The following is a 21,206-nucleotide window of genomic DNA, read 5'->3' as shown; positions in this document are numbered from 1 at the left end:
TTCACGTCGGCAGTAATGACTCCCAGTTACACCAATTGAAGGTCACTAAAATTAATATTGAATCGGCGTGCAACTTGGCAAAAAAATGTCAGACTCTGTAGTTTTCTCTGGGCCCCTCCGTTATCGGACCAGGAGCGACATGTTTATCCACTTGTTCTTGGCTGTCTGAGTAGTATCCAAAAAATGATGTGGGCTTTTAAGGTTTTTAAGGTGGCAGTAATTAAACCATTACTTAATTCAATTCAGTTCAATTCAGTTTTATTTATATAGTGCCAAATCACAACAGTCGCCTCAAGGCACTTTATATTGTAAGGTAAAGACCCGACAACCCTACTTAAAAAGCCATCACTTGACCCAGCTGTCCTAGCTAAATATAGGCCAATCTCCAACCTTCCTTTTCTCTCAAAACTTCTTGAAAGAGTAGTTGTAAAACAGCTAACTGATCATCTGCAGAGGAACGGTTTATTTGAAGAGAACACAAAAGGTAATTTGCTTTATAAAGTGACCACCATTTTCATAAGCTAACAGAACTTTCACAAGCTGAAGAACTGTTTGAGCCACTACACAACTGTTTCCACATTTCTCCCACTCAGGTCACCTTTTCAATGCCCCTTTGAACAGCATATGGTAACACTGAAAGGGCTGCCACAAATAAAACAACTGCATAATGAATAATGTATACAGAGGTTTCTTGTGTTGGTTACTTTTATTCTATTCTATTCTATTCTATTTATATAGCACCAAATCACAACAAACAGTTGCCTCAAGGTGCTTTATGTAAAGACCCTACAATGATTACAGAGAAAACCCAACAGTCAAAATGACCCCCTATGAGCAGCACTTGGCAACAGTGAGAAGGAAAAACTCCTTTTTAACAGGAAGAATCCTCTAACAGAACCAGGTTCAGGGAGGGGCAGCCATCCGCCATGACTGGTTGGGGTTGAGGGGAGAGAGACAGGACAAAAGACAATTCTTTGTCATATCTTCAGTTATACGTTAATTAAGTTTCTAGTCATGGTTTTGACAGAAAAAAAAACATGGGTTGTAAGATCATATGATTATATCTGGCCAAAAACATTGTTTTTAATGGTCATTTTTTCCATAAATCTTTGTCTTTATTTATTATTTTCTGCCTCTATTAGAGAGTTCAGTGAAAAGGAGACAGGAAAGCAGAGAGAAAGCAAGAGTGTGGGGGTATGCAAACAGCAAAGGGCCTTGAGTCAGAGTGGAACCCGGGCCAATTCATTTTTTCCTGTGGCATATGATTACCTGCTTAACCTGCGAGCTAAACCGTCATTCCATAAATCAAGGTTTAATCAACAGACTGTGTAGACTGCCCCTGACAGCAGCCTGTTATGCTTTTGCAGGCTCACCTCCTCCACTCCTTAGTGGTTTGACAGTAGGTGTCTCAGGTTTAGCATTGGGGTCTGTAGGTACACTCTTAACCCAAATTAGTTGAGTTTACTAGAAAATCGCGTGGAAACTCGTTGCCTTAAACCATTCTAGTTTTTACACAAAGATGAAACTAAATATGTTTAGTAGTCTTTACTAAAATTGATTACCTCATATAAATTTCTTCCCATTTATGTGAGCTAATCAATTTTAGTAAATACTACTAAACATGTTTGATACATTGTACTAAGGTTCTAAGTTAACACAACTAAACATGTTTAGTAGTCTTAACTAAAATTGATTACCTCATATAAATTTCTTCCTATTTATGTGAGCTAATCAATTTTAGTAAATACTACTAAACATGTTTGATACATTGCACTAAGGTTCTAAGTTAACACAACTAAACATGTTTAGTTTCATCTTTGTGTAAAAACTAGAATGGTTTAAGGCAACGAGTTTCCACGCGATTTTCTAGTAAACTCAACTAATTTGGATTAAGAGTGAAAATTACTTTTAAGCTAAACTGTAAAGCAAATAAGCAATTTAACATTTAAAGCTATTTATATTTTGTTAATATAATTAATAACATTTCCTCTTACCCTCTTCCTATTACCCTTTTTATGTTCAAGTTGTATTGAATGTAACACTAAATTGTAAAGAGAATAAATCAAATACATTTCAACATTCCAATATTTTATTTTTTGCAGAATACTTACGCAAAAGACAATTTTAACTGTAGTTTGTCATGTTTTTCAGAAGTATAAAAAAGTATCAAAACAGTAGCCATTCAAAAAAAAGTTTGCCATACAAAAGGCAAGTAAAAATAGGCATATGTGCTTGAACTCAATTCTAACATGTTTAGAGAAGGAATACAAATGCAGCAGCATTCAACAAAAATATTTGCATCCTTTTGAAAAAACTGGACACCTTAAAATAGGACACAATCTCCAACTTGGAAAATGAACAGATCAACTATGTTTAAGGGAAGATTTTGCATGTTTTATGTAAATGTACAGTCTGTGTTGTTAGTAAATGTAATCAACTGAAGCAATAAATTCCTGTGCTGCTATTGACTGAAAAAACCTGTAAAATAAGCAGTAATGTTGCTGTTGAGGAAGAATTACATTATTTTGAATTTACTGCTTCAAATGACTACATTTACCATCAACACAAACTGGACGTTTACATGAAAAGTGCTGAATTTTCCTTTAACTGTATCAACTAAATATTACTATGGAGCCCTGAGCATACACTTCTAAATCCTGTTTTTTAGAGTACAAGTGGCTGGACACTGATGTCTCTTATAACACTGTAAGCTGAACATTACAAACTTTCTTAAGAAATAAAAGTTGTGGCAGTACTGCTGCACTGAACTGCATTAGATAAGAGCAACTTTATCAACTCCATCTGCATTGAGTATATTTTCAACCCCCTGACTGTTCACTGACAACACACAAGACATTTCGTTACATCGCAAGCTGGTTTTTCAATGTTTGTAACTTTGGTTTTAGTTCAACGTGGCCCAGCTCAAGAAATACCTGTTGGATGAACTGGAACGTGAACTTCATAGAAATGGGGTAACTGAGATGCATTGCATATGCAAGTCCAAAGAGAAGACACATAGCTTTTGGCAGGTCTTGAATGTTGTCCATCACCACTTCTCCCTCAATGACAATTTTTAGTGAGGCTGGACTGAGATGCAGGGAGGATGAGGGCACAGCACCTTCAGGTTCAACAAGGAGGATCCCAATGTCAATGTTGCGGAAAGAGTCATCATCATCTGAGTCCTTTATAAATGACAAGAGCACAACAGTGATATTTCAGTGACCATCAATAATTGATAAAAAAAAATAACTTCCACAATCAAATTGAAATTTCTGTCATATCTGTTTTATCATGCTATGCAGCCCTAGTTTCCTAGTGTAAATGTTGAATGAGTTGGAGCTCCACAAAAGAACATCTATCCAGCATCTTCATGTGCTAGTGCTAAGTGGAACAATACCTTATCCTTTGAATTGTTTAAAACTATGCTCACAAGTTTTCTTCAATCACTGGAACTGCCATCTGTTTTCCCACGCCTGTCTGTCTATGCCCAAATCCTGACATGAACCCAACACAGCATAGCATAAGATATAAATTAAGATATATATATAAAAAAAAAAAAAAAAAAACTATCCCTTTAAAGTGGGTTGCATGAGGTGCTTACAGATGGTCAGCATACTTACCTACAGTAGATGGTGGTCAGCCTTTCCCCACTTTGGAGAAGCAGCAGGTGGATCAGTGTAGGTAGATAAGCAATGTACTGCTGCAACTTGTATTTTTAGATAAGTCAAAAAATTTATATCAGTTTTAGTGGACGCATACTATTTTCAGCATCTCAAACTGCTGTCCAACGGACCTATCTGACTAGAAAATTAAGTTACAGCACTCTCTTCATGCCAACCAAATGCCATAGGAAAAATTAGTAATTTTACCTCACAGAACACAAGAGTTGTTAGTCTAGCATGTCCTTGATCCTTAAATGTGTGCTACTGTGTGATTTTAGTGAATCCAAACCAATCAAATAATAACACAATCGAACAGACTGAGGCAGCAGTAGAAGAGCCGTTCCTCTGTTCAGCAAAGTAAACAGATTTTGTCTATGAAGTTTGGCAGGAGAAATCTATATACAACTTATATAAAAGTAATTTTATGTCAGAAGTCTGACTGACAGTAAGGTAATGCAGTGAAAATATTCTGTGTATAGTGTACATTTCACTGATCTAGATTTTTTAGGTGGCTAAAATAATGTTGTTATAAACACTGATCACAGCAGTATATTGCTTAGTTTCCTACACCAGTACCTCTGCTGCTTCTCCAAACCGGGGCCGTGTCAAATGGCACTTAATTCAAGTAATACACTGACTTTGGATAAATAGGTCATACAACACAGCTGCAAAACATTATTGCAAAGTAAATATTAAAGAATTTAAAGTATTTCAAAGACCCATGAGAACCGTGTATAAGAGTGAAAATTCAAGATTGAGTTGTTATTGTTCCTTTAGGTAGTCTTTAAGTAAAATTACTTACAAAGGCTGGTTTGTAGAAGTCTGTGGGGTTGTCACCAAGGATAACAGGAAGTCCTCTGAGCACCAGTGTTCGAATATCAGTTGGCTCTGCAGTCTTTTGGGCAGTAAAATGACAAAAATAAGCAAGTAACTAAGCACAATTGATTGTATCAAAAAATATAAAGTCCCCACATCTTCTTAAGCATCGTTATTACGAATGTACAATATATCGGCATTAACATCGGTATCAGCCAATATTAGTCATTTGTTAACATGTGAGTATTGGTCCGATAAACAAAACTGGGCCAATATTAACAACCCATATCTATTTCCATCTTCTTGTCATTTGATTCCGGACGGGCAGGGGAGGAGGTTGGTCATGTGGTATTTGTTTGGTCATGTGACAGCAATGCAGCGCAAGATTGTGAGGAGTTCATCTGAAGCAGAGAATCAATGTCAGCTGTGGGATTGTTTTGTTTTTTCCAAGGTGTCGAAAGGGTAGTGAAATATATATATTGTATACATTATCAGTTATCTGCCATAACAGCAATATTAATATCGGGTATCGATATCATCCCACATTTTAATATCAGTGCATCCCTAATGGTAATCAAGGACTTTTGAAGGCACATTCCCTAAAATTTAAGAAATACATGGCTCATGGTTAATTAACCCACTGAGACAGTAACACCCTTAACACTGAGAAGAACTAGCAGGTTTTACTGAAGTTCTCTGAAAGTTTAAGTGAAGTTCAGAAACTCAGCCTTGTTTTTCCATCCCTAAATTCAAAATCTTTTAATCATTTCAACAATCTATGTGAAGCATGAAAATAAATACAGTTGGACTTAAAGCCAAGTCATTACATGAGCTGTTGCACACAATGCAAGTGATTAATAGGACCAACCTTTGTTTGTTGGGAAAGCTGTGTCAACATTTGGCCAATGTTCCCTCTCTTGGATCGAAAAATCTCGATAAGACGAGGACTGTGCCGATCAATGCTCTCATAGAATTCCTGTTTGAGATTCTTGCCAACAATCCTGTTGAACTCCATGCATACCTGCAAAATACAGAAAATGCTCCAATATTACATCTTTACAGCTAATAACTGAAGGTGGAAGCACCAGAGTGAGGACAGCAATAAAAATTGCACAGGTGTGGACATGGTCAGCTGTAAAACACAAAGCCCCCTTCAACTCACTCACTTAACACTTTAAATTTGGGGATATTTCAGTTATTCTAGTCAAACTTCTTTAACAAAAACTTTGTACCGCACACAACACAGGAGTTGCTTTTCTACTGCCCTGATTGTTTGTAGTATTGTGTTACTTTTGTGTAGCAGACCATTGCTACATATAAACAGACTATTAATATTTTGTGTCAAATTATATATTTTTGTTGGCAAGTAACCTTTTAATAAGCAGGATAGCGTACCGTGAATAGGGAATTAATAGATGATAAACCTCTTCAGAATAATCTGAAATCAGAGTTCTGCATCAGGGTGTTGATTTCACAATAACGACCAACTCAATATACAATATTCCTTACCAAAAAAAGATAAAGGCAGCTGTAGATAGCAACTACCATGTCCTGCATGGTAAAATTACTTTTTTTTTGCTGACAGTGGGAATGGCTAACAGATAAATATTTTTAGGTTTTATAAAGGCAGTTTCCTAAGAGAAACACAGACACATATTTAAAAAAAAAAGTTCTCATTATTTTATTCATGAATGAACTAACCTGATCTTCTGTGAAAAGAGCAGGCCAACGTTCCACCATCTCACATACGGCAGGTTCTGACTCCACCACCTCTTTTCTTCTCAATGCAAACGTCAGATCCATCTTCTCTTTTACAAGCTGTCCATTTGGTGTTCTCTTCTGCATTTCATTAACCAAGTCTTTGCGGGCACCCTCAAGGGCTACCTGATTAAATCCGTCTGGAAAGTTGGGTAAGAAGTTGATCTCGCCTTTCTTTGCCTTCTTGATGTTCTTGTTGGCTGGTTCTCCTTCAGTTGAATGCCCTCCTCGTTTCCCTGCATTTACTGCTACATCAAGGCACCCTGATCTTCTGCGCTTTGTTCTGTAATTAGCCATTTTAAATTTTAGACTATTTTTCCAGCCGCTACAGCGACTGGTTGAGCCTCGCTCCTGGAGAGAGGGGTGCTTGCTTATGAGGGCTTGTGCAACACTTTCGAACTGAGCATTATTTGGGTATGCTGTGTAACTATACATGCTCTCTGCCAATCTTTCAAGAATCTCATGTTTCAGCTCTTTTGTTACTTTCAGGTGCGTACCATCACGAAGAAACTGAAGATCTGCTTGCCTAAGTCTATATGCTACATCAACAGAAAAATCTGGGATATCAAAACAATCTGGCCACTGTTTCTGTCGCTCCTGCGAGGATGTAGAGAGGATCTCTGTATCTGCTACACTGGGTGTGCCACTCAAAATTTCTTCAGATGTTGAGACAGATACCAACTCAAGTAGAGGGATGACCTTGACTGTTGGTTTTTCAGGAAGATCTTCGATATCTGTCAGATTGCACACTTCATAATTGAATTCAGGATCTTGGTACTGGAGACTGAAGTTGAAATTAAGTCCCAGTGATTCTTTAAGCTTGCCTATCAAATCCTCCACTGTAGTAGGTCTTGTATTCAGAACAACCTTTCTTATATCTGTCTCTGTGAAAATTACTCTCAAGGTCATCTTCTGGTGTGCTGCCATCTTGGAAATAAAAAAAATAGCTTATTAGAAATATATACACAAAGACATAGATATTCAGTTTAACATATGGCTTATCAAAAAAGATACAAAATTACCAATTAGGCTTACATTTAGACTCTATCCAGAGCAATGCTAGTACTGACAACACTTGTGGTTTCTCAACACAGAATATAGCGAGTGAGTGTCACTGCTGAATTTTCTCCAAATCTGTATGCTGACAGAGGGAAAACATCATTCAGCTCTTTTAGTTCCACCACACACAAAGAGGGATTTGCGCTGCCACAGAGTTCAAATGATCTGAAATGTTCATGGTACCATGCCGTCATTGTATTGCACACAAACAAGATCTCTGTGTTTATTGCCACAATCTGCTTGATCTGTTTGAAATTTGGGAGGCCTGAACATGAACCGACAGAGAGTATCATATCAGCACAATATCTAATTCCATCTACAGAGACTGATGATGCAACCAGAACCTTTGTAAGCTGGGGTACTCTCTTGCAGAAAACTTGTTGGACATTCTCGGGGAAAGATGTGATCAGTGCTGTGGTAACTTTGTCCAGCTCAACTGAGGGCTTGAAAAACGAACTTGTGTCCAAACAGTAAGCCATCATTTTCTGATGCTTTACAGCCAGTGTAAGTGCCACATGTCTGAAGTTGTGTGCATTACGAATGACCCGCTTGAAGAATTTATGTTTTCCCTCGAAACGCATTGTCCAGACATCTGACAGTGGGCCAAATGCCTTAATCATCTCAGGATAATGCTCAATGAAGTGGTGTTTTGGACGCAATTTGAAATTTGGGAATGTAGTTTGCAACAGTTCTCTGTGTTCTGACACTTTGCAGTCAAAGAAATGTATAGACTCTTCAGTGTGCCTTGTTGCTACAGCCAATTCAACAATATCTTTAAGGAGCATCAGAACGTTCCAGGCATCGTCCCCTTCAGGCACTTTATGGCCAATGAGAAGTGGGAGCAACCTGATTAGAGCCCAGTTCTCATGGCCATTTCCACCTATGGTCCCTTTGGTAGAGAAGCCTTGGGCAATAGGCTGAGGCTGGTCAGTTTTGTCATGAAAAGCATATGCAAAAGATTTGATAGCATGGTTCAGTGTTTCTAATGTGAAATATTTCTTAGAAATCAGTTCTGAAATGCAGAGTGATAACTCAACAGGAACAACCCCTTCAAAAAGGTCGTGTAGGATGTCAGGGGGATAGCCACGAGCAACATGAAAGTGCTCCAGACTGTCAGTTAGTACACATCGTCCCTTTACACCATACTGTTTTGCCAAAGTGGGATCCTGCTGTACCTCCTGTACCTGTTTGTTGTGAATGTCTGCAGTTCGGGGTTCAAAAGAGCCCGAGCTTACCTCCTTGTCTTGGATCTCACTCCTCGTTGCCATGCAGAACCTGCAGAACTTGTCCACTCCAAAGCTCTCAAAGAATCCTGCAAAAGAATGAGCAGCCAAGTTATCAGCAGCCACATACAACACTGTGCCTTTGACACATGCTCCCAACTTCTCAACATATAGGCCATCTTGCTCCAAAGAAACCAGATCCTGGATCAGAGGATGAAGAAATTTAGCATAGCCATATTCTTTTACATCAGAGGCTTTACATAAAAGAGCAAGTTGAATGGACTGGAGTGTGGACCTATATTTTGATGGCACATTGGCAAGCACCCAATACACTGCACTCATTTTATGTTTCTTCTTAGATGTCCCTAATGGATTGGACACTTCAAAATCATCTGTGTAAAGTCCAACAGCGATTCTGAATTCCTCGCTGTTAAGGAGGCCATTTCCTTTACAGTACAAACCATCTCTGTATGTACTGTACTCATGTGGCACATGTTTTTGTACTGGAAGAGCTTTATCTAAAATGTCTGCCCTGTTCAACATTTTCTGTAACATGGCATTTATAGGAACATATACAGCACTAGATTTCTTTTCCCTGGCAATAAAGTACTCAACTGGCATAACCACATCAAAGTTTTTGTTTACATATGCTGCTCTCCTTTTAGAGGTTGATAAGGAGCCACCCTTGCCACAATACTTTAGTATGATATTGCTCTCTGAGGCAGCCCTGACTACCTGTTTCACAGTTGAATCATCTACATCTGTGTGTAGCTTCAAAATGTCCTTGACTGAATTGTGCAGCAGTGGTTGGGACAGTTCACTTAAATGTAGGAGCTGTTGTATAACTTCATCGATAGAACTTTGTGGAATGTGGAGGATGGTTTGCATCTTTAAAAAAAGAGCAGCTAGGTTGTGCTCCAACTGTTTCCCAAGATCATGATGCTCTTCATTGCTGGACTCTTCGCTGCCTTCTAAATCAACAGTGTTGTTTGGGGGCCCATGTTCCTCTTCTGCCACTTCATTGGTTTCACTACCAGACACTATTTCTGGTTTGAACATCTTCCAATTGCCTGTTCTGTGCTGTTTACTTCTGTGTGCATTGAATGTGGAGTACACAGTAGTATGAAAGTTACACCCATTATATGGACAGTGGACTCTGTGATTAACTTTTAAATGTGTACTCCGCAAGTGAGTGATAAAAACTGCCTCTGTGCAAGCAGCAGAAAAATCACAGGACTGACAGTGAAAGGTCAGTGTTTCACACAGTTGTGCATCTTGGTCTTTCTGGTGAATTTTGGATAAGTGGACCCTAAGTGCACTGATGGACTTAAATGTGCATAAACACTCTTGGTGTAAGCAAGGAAATGGTACAGTTCTGGTGTAGCTTCCATGTTTTAGCCTGTAATGTTTTAAGAGGTAACCCCTTTTCTCTGATGTAAACTCACAGTATTTGCACTTCCACTGCATCTTCACACGGACCTGTAAGAACAAAAAATAATAAAAATTTTAGCACACTTGTCCACAACCATGTCATCAGTGATCAAGGAAATATGGTACTTTGAAATACTGTCTCCCTTTGAAATTTCTGTTCTCAGCCTGAAAATTTTGTTTTCCCATTTCACATTAGAGTTAAAATATTGCCAAATGAGTTAGGCTTACCCTTCTGTCTGCAGACAATTGACAGGTTTAATAACGTTTCTAACTTGTTGTCAGTTCTGTATTTTAAGAGTCTGGAGATCAGAGGTGGAGAAGAAGAACTGGCGATAACCTCAGCTTCAGCTCTTTAGTCATACAAGATTTCAACCTTTGTGTCCGACCATTACATTTCAGTACATACGAAACCGTATAGAAAAAAAACGTGGACTAGGTTAACACAAGCACATGCTGTTACGAACGATGTGAAACGCTAAGCTAACGATAGCATTTAGCTGTCTTGACACTACTGGAGCGGCTTTTTCGATTAAAAAAAATTACCCTCAGAGACAGGATACACTCGGCTTAAACTTGGTGTAATAAAGGTTTATTTCAGCAAAGTACATCTCTCCTAAAGTAACTGTCCGTTATAAACTGAGACTCGTCAGTATGCTAACACTAAGCCAATGCTAACATTCGCGCTCGCCACTCCACTCGCGATATTTAACTTCGATTCCAAAACCCCTCACTTTACCAAAGTGTCGATAATGGTGGCGGTAGGCTGTAACTATAATTTTCAGTTATATCTGCACATGGAACTCAGCTATCTTTTAAGCAAAGAAATAGCTAGAATTATTTAAAATAGTTATTCTTCACACTTACCAGTCAGGAGTCGTTGAACTTGCCACGGTGCATGTTGCAGCAGGACTGAGTTTGAATATGCCCCGCCCCTTCACTTCAAAAACATAATATCTTTAGTAATCTCTGCTTAACAAGTTCATTACACTCTATATTTGTGTAGAAAAGTACAGTTAACTAATTTGATTTAGTAATGGGACAACATTTTTACCAAACACGAAAGAATAAGTAATGATTACTAAAACGTTTAATTACAATTAATATCTGGGTTAAGAGTGTACAACGACACTATAATTATCAATATATACAATAAGAAAGCAGAAGGATTATGGTCTATGGTGTGCAAATGCCCCAGCTGCAGAATACAAACAGAAACAGTAGTGTGCTATAGGAGGCAAGTTAGCACAGCAACAGTGCTACTGTATGTACACATGTATCACACTCTGTGCAAAGGGCAACAAGGGTCAAAACAGGCAAATGATAATCACCCAAAATAACCAGAATGGTTTGTTTAAATTTAAGATGAAGAAAGACTTCAGTATGCAATATTAAATTATTAAAGCCACACCCTTAAAGACAACATTAGCATTGAGTCACACACAGCCAGGTTATGAGACAGACTCACCATTAATGAAGGTAATCCAGGTTTTGACAAAATGTTATTAGATAAAGTTAATACCTACAGCTTCACCCAAAATAGTGGCAACTTCATTTATTATTCAAAAAAAAGAAGAAAAGAAAGAAAAAATGAAACAAGAAATGATCAGAAAAAAAGATGGTTTTTAGGGAAATACTGTTAAACATTCAGTTTCGATTCCATTTGTTCAAACAAGATCCAGACTGTGAATAAACTGGTGTGTGTGCTCAATTTGAGGACATCAATCCGATAGACAGGGCCACAGTCTATCTGGGCTTAATCTGGGCTTTAACTTATTATTTTATTTAAAGTGAATTTATTGTTGAAACCATCTGTCTTGCCGGGGTGTATTTTGGAATCCGTGCAGCTTTGAATTTGGTTTGTTTTAAAAATTAATTGTTTATATTTTCTAGGGGTGAAATTCCCACCAATGTCGGTGTCACAACATCTTTAAATACACCCCCACCCCCACCCTGTGGCCATACTGCCACACAAAGAAAAGTGGTGCAATCCTGGATTTATTAATGTGAAGGAGTCTTTCTGTGGCCCAGATATTAAACTGCTGGAATGCACCCATGTTGTGTGTTTGTTGCTGTTTATAAACAACCATCAGGTGACATTACTCACTCCACTGTAGCATGCCTGCTAACCCAGCTTCCTAGATCTTTTATCATTATTATTGCTGATTTTACCCATGTGTCATTGCAGAGAATATTACTGACTTTTCATGAGATGTGGGAGATACTAGTCTTTGGTGACCTGAGACTGCATGTGAAAACATTTCTCAATCCTCTGCAATTCTCATATCAATCAAATCTGGGAGTGGATGACGCAGTCATCTATATACTGCAAAGTGCAGTCAACATTATCCAATCACTGCTACTGAGAGAGGAGCCACAGGAAATGTCAGCAAACATCCAGCAATATATTAAGGACTGAAACTGATAACAATGCTTTTTTATTTTAAAGAATGTAGATTGGCTCATATCAAATTGGAGAAGCAAACTGTTGCTTTCTTTTTGTTATGGTTGATTTATTTCTATTTACCTGTTTGCTCCTGTTTTATTATTGCTCAAAATAAAATTATTCTTGAAAAACAACCCCTCCCCTCACCACCACCAAGAACTAGCAATTTGCCACCATGCAAATTGGTGAAGTGTGCAAACCTGGCATCCCAATAAACTAAACAGCATCAAATTAATGCCATTATAATGTGTGTTTGTGTATAAACAGTTATTGTGCCACTGATCTTGACCCATCTAACTGGTATAAAGATAAGCTGGAGAAAATATGTTAAAATTCTTGTCAGTGCCGTCATGTGAAGTTAAGTGTTTTAAAACAGTAATATGGTGATTATATCTCTTGCGTATGGGTGTAATTGGCAATATTAACAAAAAGGATCATTATTGTTATTTAAAACATTACAATTGGGATTGCCAACACTGACTATTGCTAATTCTTTTTTAATTTAAAAAGTTATTTAATTTATTTTACTTTAATTTTAACCTGACACGATGAGGGAGACGTGACGTAAATTTTGTTATTTTCATAAATATGATAATAATATTTTATAAGAATAAAATGAAGGAGCCAATATGAAAAGCAACCAGAGCCTTTAAAGAAATTGTAAAGGTTATAAATTAATCAAAAGAAATATATTGCTTGCCTTTCAGTGTTCAAATGTTTCAGTTCTGTAGATTGAGATGTTGGGAAAGAGAAATGTATCTCCATATTGCACAATATAGTTAATCAGAATCAACTGTTCATAAAGTTCTAAGAGTTGGCAAGAAAACTGTCACTGTGATGTTTGTTTGAAGTTGTAAAATGCTGTCAGGGCTGAACACCTGCCTTGGATGTAAGCCAGTTTCACTGTTGTGACAGAGAAACATGACTATAGCTCTTAAACTTAAACTTCATGCTGAATATGCTGAATATAGAGCCTTACCACTCCCAGTGACTTTACACCAAGGTCCCTCTGAATGTCAGATCTCCTCATCTTATGTACATGAAGAGGAAATTTAATCTGCTTGCTTGTATCCACATTTTTGCTTTTTTAATGATGATGATAGTGTTTAAAATGTCATATAATTTTTACATCCATCCATCCATCCATCCACTTCTCTGTTTCAGGGTCATAGGGGGGGGGGGGGGGGGGGGGGGGGGGGGGGGGGGGGTGGAGCCTATTCCAGCTGTCATAGGGCGAAAAGCAGGGTACACCCTGAACAGGTCACCAGCCTGTTGCAGGGCTAAAACAGAGACACAGACAACCATTCACACTCACACTTATCGGCAATTTAGAATCTCTTAACCTAACCTCAGTAACTGCATGTCTTTGGACTGTGGGAGGAAACTGGAGTACCTGGAGAAAATTCACGCAAACATGGGAAGAGCATTGCAGACTCCATACACAAAGGCCCTGGCAAAGGTAGATTTGAACAGACCTTCTTGCTGTGAGGCACCATTGTCAACCACTAATATTTTTTAAATGATTACAAATGTTTTACTGGGGCCCTACCCTGGAGCCAGGCCTGGGGAGGGAGCTCGAGGGAGAGCGTCTGGTGGCCAGCCATTAGCCTGTGGTGCCCAGCCGAACGCAGCACGAAGAGCTTACACAGGCCCACCCTCCTGTAGGCCCACCACCCACAGGAGGCATCGTAGGGGTCGGGTGAAGTGTGTGTCAGGCGGTGGCCAAGGGCGGAGGCCCTGGCAGACCGATCCCCAGCTATTGAGACTGGCTATTGAGACATGGAATGTCACCTCTCTGGTGGGGAAGGAGCCTGAGCTAGTGCGTGAGGTTGAGAGATACCTGCTAGATATAGTTGGGCTCACCTCAACGCATGGCCTGGGCTCTGGAACCAGTCTCCTGGAGAGGGGCTGGACTCTGTTCCAGTCTAGAATTGCCCTTGGTGAGAGGCGGCGAGCTGGGGGGAAGGGGGGTAGGGGGGGGGTATTCTTGTATCCCCCCAGCTTGCTGCCTGCCCGTTGGAGTTTTCACTGGTGGACGAGAGGGTTGTTTCCCTGCGCCTTCGGGCCGGGGAACTGGCCCTGACTGTTGTTTGCGCAGTTCAGTGTACCCACCCTTTTTGGAGTCACTGGGCAGGGTGCTGGAGGGTGCTCCATCTGGTGACTCCATTGTCTTGCTGGGAGAGTTCAACACTCACGTGGGCAATGACAGTGAGACCTGGTAATTGGGAGGAACGGCCTGCCCGATCTGAACTCGAATGGTGTTTTGTTATTGGACTTCTGTGCAAATCACAGTTTGTCCATAACGAACACCATGTTCGAACATAAGGATGTCCATAAGTGCACATGGCACCAGGACACCCTAGGTCGCAGGTCGATGATCAATTTTGTAATCGTATCATCAGATCTGCGGCCATATGTTCTGGACACCAATGTTAATTTTGACAGCAAATTTTGATTTAGTTTTAGTCATAGTCTTTTGATGAAAATGTAATTTAGTTTTAGTCATAATTTAGTCATCTGAATAGTTTTAGTTTTAGTCTAGTTTTAGTCGACTAAATTATTGTAAGAATATAGTCGACTAAATCTACAGTAGATTTAGTCGACTAAAATATAAAGGGTGTAAAATGTAAATGCTTTTTCTTCAGTTCTCTTGAATTAGTCATTATACACACTTACACAAAATTAAACATTTATTAAAAGTAATGCAATATTATTAATAATATTAACATTAGCGTTTCACCTGCTTCCCACACACCTGACTATTAACACCACCTTAATGAGATAATACGAGCGTTTTACAGCAGGACATGATCTGAAAGATACAGGGCAGTGTTCAGGACTAAGATTAGGAAAGCCTAATCCACCGCGGTGTGGTGATTTTCTCCAAACACAAATGCTAAACTGGGAAAATGTCATGGTTCTGGGTCGTATGCTCAGCATTTTGTGTTTAGTTCTGTTTTCACTGGGTTTTGTTATTTTCTAGTTTTGTTTTGATCTTCTTTATTCATCATAGTTCTGGCCTTATCAGTTGTGGTTTTCTAGTTCCCTTTGTTCCTGTCTCCCCTGTGTCTGTTTTGACTTTTTCCCTGTTCCTTGGTCCATGTTTAGTTTTCCTCTGTTCCAGCCCCCTGTGTTAAGTCTGCGTGTACCTTGTTTGGTGTTTCCTGTTTTATTTTGACAGTCTTGCCTTCCCTGTGTATTGTGTGGAGTTTTGCTTCCTGTGTTTCATTAGTATGATTTTGTCCACCTGTTCTCCCTGTATTTATTGTCTGCGTATCCCCTCTGTTCCTTGTCGTCCTCCCCTGTGAAGGTGTGGTTTTGTCCTGTTGTCCAGTTGTTAGAGTTTTTGTTTCAGTGCCATTCATCTGCTTTCTTTCACTTACCTACAATAAAGTCACTGTTTAAGTTCAGTTTGCCTCTGGAGTTCTGCGTTTGGGTCCACCCTGCTCGCCACACCACTCACACCATGACAGAAAAACACTTTACATGATATTAAAATGCTTACCTTTGCATGGAGATCTGGGTGACTGGTTTGCAGATGTTGTTTAAGATTTGTTGTGTTTTTACCAAAGATAGTCTCCCCACATGGTTTACACATCGTTTTGTTTGTCACAGCATCAAAGGACAAATGTGTCCATACATTGGCTCTTCTCTTTCTCCCTGCTGACATTGTTTACATAACTTAGTTCTATTGGAAGTAAAGACAAATTGCAGGCTAGTTTTGTCTTCCCGGGTTTAGAGCATATTTGTGCAACTGTGCATTTGACTGGATGTTTTTCTAACTTGCCCTGCCCTGTCACAAATTTAAATCAGTTCTGATTGGATGTCGTCCCTGCCAAGCATTTTCATCTCTTTTTCATTAGTTATTGAAAGTGTCGGTCAATTTCGTCATCATTTTTATCATTTTAGGTAGTTTTAATTTAGTTATCGTCTCGTTTTTGTCATAAAAAAAGGGTCGTTGACGAAAACTATGATGAAAATATTTCGTCAACGAAATTAACACTGCTGGACACTTGTGTGAAGAGAGGAGCTGAGCTGTCAACTGATCACCACCTGGTGGTGAGTTGGATCAGGTGGCGGGGAAGATGCTGAACAGACCTGGCACACGTAAAATTGTTGTGAGTGTGTGCTGGGAACGCCTGGCAGAAGCCCCACTTTGGGAGATCTTCAACTCCCACCTCCGGCAGAACTTCGACGGCATTCTGAGGGAGGCTGAGGACACTGAGTCCGAATGGACCATGTTCCGCACCTCCATTGTTGAGGCTGCTGCTCAGAGCTGTGGCTGCAAGGTGGTTGGTGCCTGTTGTGGTGGTAATCCCCGAATCAGATGGTGGTCACCGGAGGTGAAGGAAGCCATCAAGCTGAAGAAGGAGTCCTATCGGGCTTGGTTAGCCTGTGGGACTCCGGAGGCAGCTCACAGGTATCGGCAGGCCAAGCGGAATGCAGTTCGGGCAGTGGCCAAAGCAAAAACTCAGATGTGGGAGGAGTTCGGTGAGGCTATGGAAAAAGACTTTCGGACGGCATCGAAGTGACTCTGGCAAACCATCAGGTGACTCTGGAGGGGAAAGCAGTGCTCCACTCACACGGTTTATAGCACGGGTGGGGTGCTGCTGACTTCAACTGAGGCTATAGTCGGACGGTGGAAGGAATACTTCGAGGACCTCCTGAATCCCACTGACACGCCTTCTGTAGTGGAAGCAGAGTCTGGGGACAAGGGAGATGACTTGAACATCACTGGGGGTGAGGTCACTGAGGTAGTTAAACAACTCCTTGGTGGCAGGGCCCCTGGGGTGGACGAGATTCGCCCTGAGTTCCTGAAGGCTCTGGATGTTGTAAGGCTGTCTTGGTTGACACGCCTCTGCAACATCGCGTGGAGATCTGGGGCAGTGCCACTGGATTGGCAGACTGAGGTGGTGGTCCCCATCTTTAAGAAGGGAGACCGGAGGGTGTGCTCCAACTTTCGGGGGATCACATTACTCAGCCTCCCCGGTAAGGTCTATGCCAGGGTGCTGGAAAGGAGGGTCCGCCCGTTAGTCGCACCTTGGATCCAGGAGGAACAATGCAGTTTTCATCCTGGTCGCGGAACACTGGACCAGCTCTTTATTCTCTCAAGGATATTTGAGTGTGCGTGGGAGTTTGCCCAACTAGTCTACATGTGCTTTGTGGACTTGGAGAAGGCATTCGACCGTGTCCCTCAGAGTATCCTGTGGGAGGTCCTGCGGGAGTATGGGGTGTCTGGCCCGTTGTTGCGGGCCATTCAGTCTCTGTGCAACTGCAGTGAGAGCTTGGTCTGTATAGCCGGTAATAAGTCGGATTTGTTTCCTGTGGGTGTTGGACTCCGTCAGGGCTGCCCTTTGTCACCAATTCTGTTCATAATTTTTATGGACAGAATTTCTAGGCATAGCCAGGTGGTGGAAGGCTTCCTCCTTGGTGGCCTCAGAGTCTCATCTCTGCTCTTTGCAGATGATGTGGTCCTGTTGGCTTCATCAGGGGGTGGCCTCCGGCTCAGGGACAAGTTCTTGCCCCAAGTGGAGGAGTTCAAGTATCTCGGGGTCTTGTTCACAAGTGACAGGAGAAGGGAGTGGGAGATCGACAGGCAAATCAGGGCTGCTTCTGCAGTGATGCGGACGCTGCACCGGTCTGTCATGGTGAAGAGGGAGCTTAGTGTAAAAGCGAAGCTCTCGATTTACCGGTCGATCTACATTCCTACCCTCACCTATGGTCACGAGCTTTGGGTAGTGACCAAAAGAATAAGATCGCGAATACAAGCGGCAGAAATGAGTTTCCTTTGAAGGGTGGCTGGCCTCTCCCTTAGAGATAAGGTGAGGAGTGCAGCCATCCGGGAGGGGCTCAGAGTAGAGCCACTGCTCCTCAACATCGAAAGGAGCCAGTTAAGGTGGCTTGGGCATCTGATTAGAATGCCTCCTGGGTGCCTCTTGGGTGAGGTGTTCTGGGCATGTCCCAGAACACGCTGGGGAGATTATATCTCTCAACTGGCCTGGGAAAGCCTTGGGGTCCCTCTGCATGAGCTGGAGGAGGTGGCTGGGGAGAGGGAAGCCTGGGCTTCTCTGCTTGGGCTCCTGCCCCCGCGTCCCGGCCCCGGATAAGCGGAAGAGATGGATGGATGGATGGATGGATGGATGGATGGATGGATGGATGGATGGATGGGTTTAAGCCATCTCATGTTTACCAAACAAGCTATATTACTGAAGGAGAAATTAAGGGTGCATGTTAAATTTGTGTATGACTTCACATACTGAAACTTCAAACCTTATGAACAAGCCATTGTTAATAAGGAATGTGTTCTGTTTTGCCCAAAGGCTAACTGTGTATACTGCCGCGTCACACTAACACCTGCGTTTGCAAAGTTCTACTATGCAAACGCAGGTGTTAGTGTGTTTGTAAAAACACATGGACATCAACATCAGTCCAAAGGTCTGCCTTTGGACTTTGTTTTCTTCCTTGGCTCACTGGCTCTTTGAATCATGATTGACAGGGGCCATAAAACAGCACATTACTTTCACAGATTGTGTTCGCACCAGCATAGCCTATGTCATTTTATAGGCACCAGTGATTTCATGAAAATAAATGGAATATCATATCATATAAATGTATTTTCAGATGCACGACTGTAGAACAACTAGATAGATAACATAAATACATACAAATACTCAACAAAGTCATAAAGCACAAGCTCATATTGCATTCAGTGCATCTATTTCTGATCATTCATACCTGTGAACATTATTATATTTTTAAATTTATATAAAAAATACTTTCAAATACCATAAATGAATTTCTGTGTAATCCTCATGTCATTCTGAATACAGCAGCAGACCACTTCCTCCCCATTGCTTCCCTCAGATCATTCTACAGTGGCATCTCAGTCCGGCGACTCATCACCACCGTCGCCCCTACAAGAAGAAGCAGGGCTCCCGACGACGGAACCAGCAGTCCCAGTCTGCGGATGCTGTGTGCTCAGCACAATCCCATTTTGCACCTGCCTCCCTGCTTTCTGATGATGCTGGGCCAGTGTTTATAAACAGCGTCCTGTCTTGCCATCTGGTGCATTCCGTCTGTTCTTCTGCCAACATTGGCCTACAGCCAGGACACTGGAGGTTATCTAGTCACCCTCTCTGGTGCCAGCCTCTGGAGGGACTCCTTCAGTGATGATCCCTAGAGGGTCATACTTTGGCCTCCAGTAACACTGTGAGAAATCTTCTAATGTAGATTTGCTGATATGTTTGGGATTTTTAACAATAACAATTTATAAAGAGAATTGAGTTCAGCTTATTGGTGTGGCTTTTCACAACAGTCCCAGTTTTTAATGTGTCCTTGGGAAAATTAAACTGCTTTAAACTCTTAATGACATCTCTGAACCAAGGATGGGGATGGGAAAAACATCTTTCACCATTACAATTTCAGATAAAATTAAAGTTATTTTAATCTGCCCTACAAATCTTAGAAACATGGTGTCTAATCAGATACTTTTACCTGGGCCTCCAGTAACACAGTGAGGAATCTTGGAGTCACTTTTGACCAGGATATGTCCTTCAATGCACATATTAAACAAATATGAAGGACTGCTTTTTTGCATTTGCGGAATATTTCAAAAATTAGAAAAATCCTATCTGATGTGATGCTGAAAAGCTAATTCATACATTTATTAGTTCTAGGCTGGATTATTGTAATTCATTATTATCAGGCTGTCCTAAAAACTCCCCAAAAAGCTTTCAGCTGATGCAAAATGTACCATATCACCCAAATAGAGCACTTCACTCTCAGACCGTTGGCTTACTTGTGGCTCCTAGGAGACTTAAGAGTAGAATGGGAGGCAGAGCCTTCAGCTTTCAGGCGCCTCTTCTGTGGAACCAGCTCTCATTTTGGACTGGGGAGACAGACACCGTTGACTGTTGGATTTTCTCTGTAATTATTGTAGGATCTTTACCTTACAATATAAAGTGCCTTGAGGCGACTATTTTTTGTGATTTGGTGCTATATAAATAAAATTGAATTGAATTGAACTGCTTGGTTTGCCCTGCCTCTGCCCATGGCCGAGTAGATGCCCAGAACTGTTCTTTGTTTAGACTTTGGTGGTAACAGTGTTCTTTGTTCTATTTCATTTGATAGTGTCTTGTATCATGTGCAATGTGTTCAGTTTTGCTTCTCCTGGTCTTGTTAGTGCATTCTGACCACCTATTCTTCCCAGCGGTTTCCACTCTCCTCTCATTATCTCTTGTGTATTTATTGTCTGTGTTTTTGTCAGTTCTTTGATGGGTTGTTATCAGCAGCTCCCCTCATGGTGCTGTGTCTGTCTGTCTGTCTGTTCGTTCGTTCTATGGGCAAAAATTCAAACTTCTCATACTGTACTTCTTATTTGTGCCCCATCCTATTTCTTCTCAGGGAACTTACATTGCAAAGTATTCTGAACAGATTTAAATATAAATAAGTACTATGGAGAACCTACTGCCACTGAAAAAAGATCAACTATTTATTTACTTGAAAAGTAGCATTTTTTTCACAAAGTGTTTTAGAGTTTGGTTTATCTGTCTATTCTCTTGTCAAGTATTCAACCCTGAAGCATTGCCTTATCTTACCTTTCAAATTATTGTGCTAAACAGACACACCTTCAACTCTCATATGCCAACATTTGTGAACCAAACAAACTGAGTAGAAGGAGTCTGCACATGACTATGATTGAGTTGCTGATATAGAGGGATGGACTTAAAAGTTACATGGGTGTGTCTTTAAAAAGATTATATACAGCCCACCTTTTTGTTCTTTTTTAACAGCCTAATTCAACTCAAAACTCAG

At 40.7% G+C, this 21,206-nt stretch overlaps 1 protein-coding gene across 4 annotated transcripts; it reads right to left on the bottom strand.

The window, feature by feature from the left end:
• Positions 1-2,092: 2,092 nt before the first annotated feature.
• Positions 2,093-10,973, bottom strand: LOC115779585 (uncharacterized). 4 transcript variants are annotated; one of them, XM_030728334.1, is made up of 8 exons: positions 10,814-10,969; positions 9,964-9,997; positions 8,531-8,607; positions 7,272-7,377; positions 6,180-7,163; positions 5,347-5,499; positions 4,465-4,557; positions 2,093-3,182 (listed from the first exon to the last, which is right to left on the bottom strand). In XM_030728334.1, exons 5-8 carry the CDS (start codon positions 7,161-7,163, stop codon positions 2,862-2,864), a joined length of 1,551 nt encoding a protein of 516 aa, XP_030584194.1. In that variant the 5' UTR covers positions 7,272-7,377; positions 8,531-8,607; positions 9,964-9,997; positions 10,814-10,969; the 3' UTR covers positions 2,093-2,861. The 4 variants fall into 4 exon arrangements, with proteins under 4 accessions (XP_030584194.1, XP_030584191.1, XP_030584193.1 ...); XM_030728331.1 differs by lacking the exon at positions 7,272-7,377 and having other exon boundaries at positions 10,814-10,973; XM_030728333.1 differs by lacking the exons at positions 7,272-7,377; positions 10,814-10,969 and adding an exon at positions 10,493-10,792.
• Positions 10,974-21,206: the final 10,233 nt, after the last annotated feature.

The sequence above is a fragment of the Archocentrus centrarchus genome, chromosome 4 (assembly GCF_007364275.1).
Source record: "Archocentrus centrarchus isolate MPI-CPG fArcCen1 chromosome 4, fArcCen1, whole genome shotgun sequence".
In the NCBI taxonomy this organism is placed as follows: Eukaryota; Metazoa; Chordata; class Actinopteri; order Cichliformes; family Cichlidae; genus Archocentrus; species Archocentrus centrarchus.
The sequence above is the reverse complement of the archived record's forward strand: the minus strand, read 5'-3'. Positions and strand labels throughout refer to the sequence as shown.

Excerpts from the sequence above, each read along its gene's own strand:
- LOC115779585 (XM_030728331.1), bottom strand. The coding sequence starts at position 8,563 with ATGGCAACGAGGAGTGAGATCCAAGACAAGGAG. Across the intron at positions 4,558-5,346 it reads AGCTTTCCCAACAAACAAAG|ACTGCAGAGCCAACTGATAT; the intron begins GTTGGTCCTATT and ends ACTGCCCAAAAG. Across the intron at positions 3,183-4,464 it reads ACTTCTACAAACCAGCCTTT|GACTCAGATGATGATGACTC; the intron begins GTAAGTAATTTT and ends TCATTTATAAAG.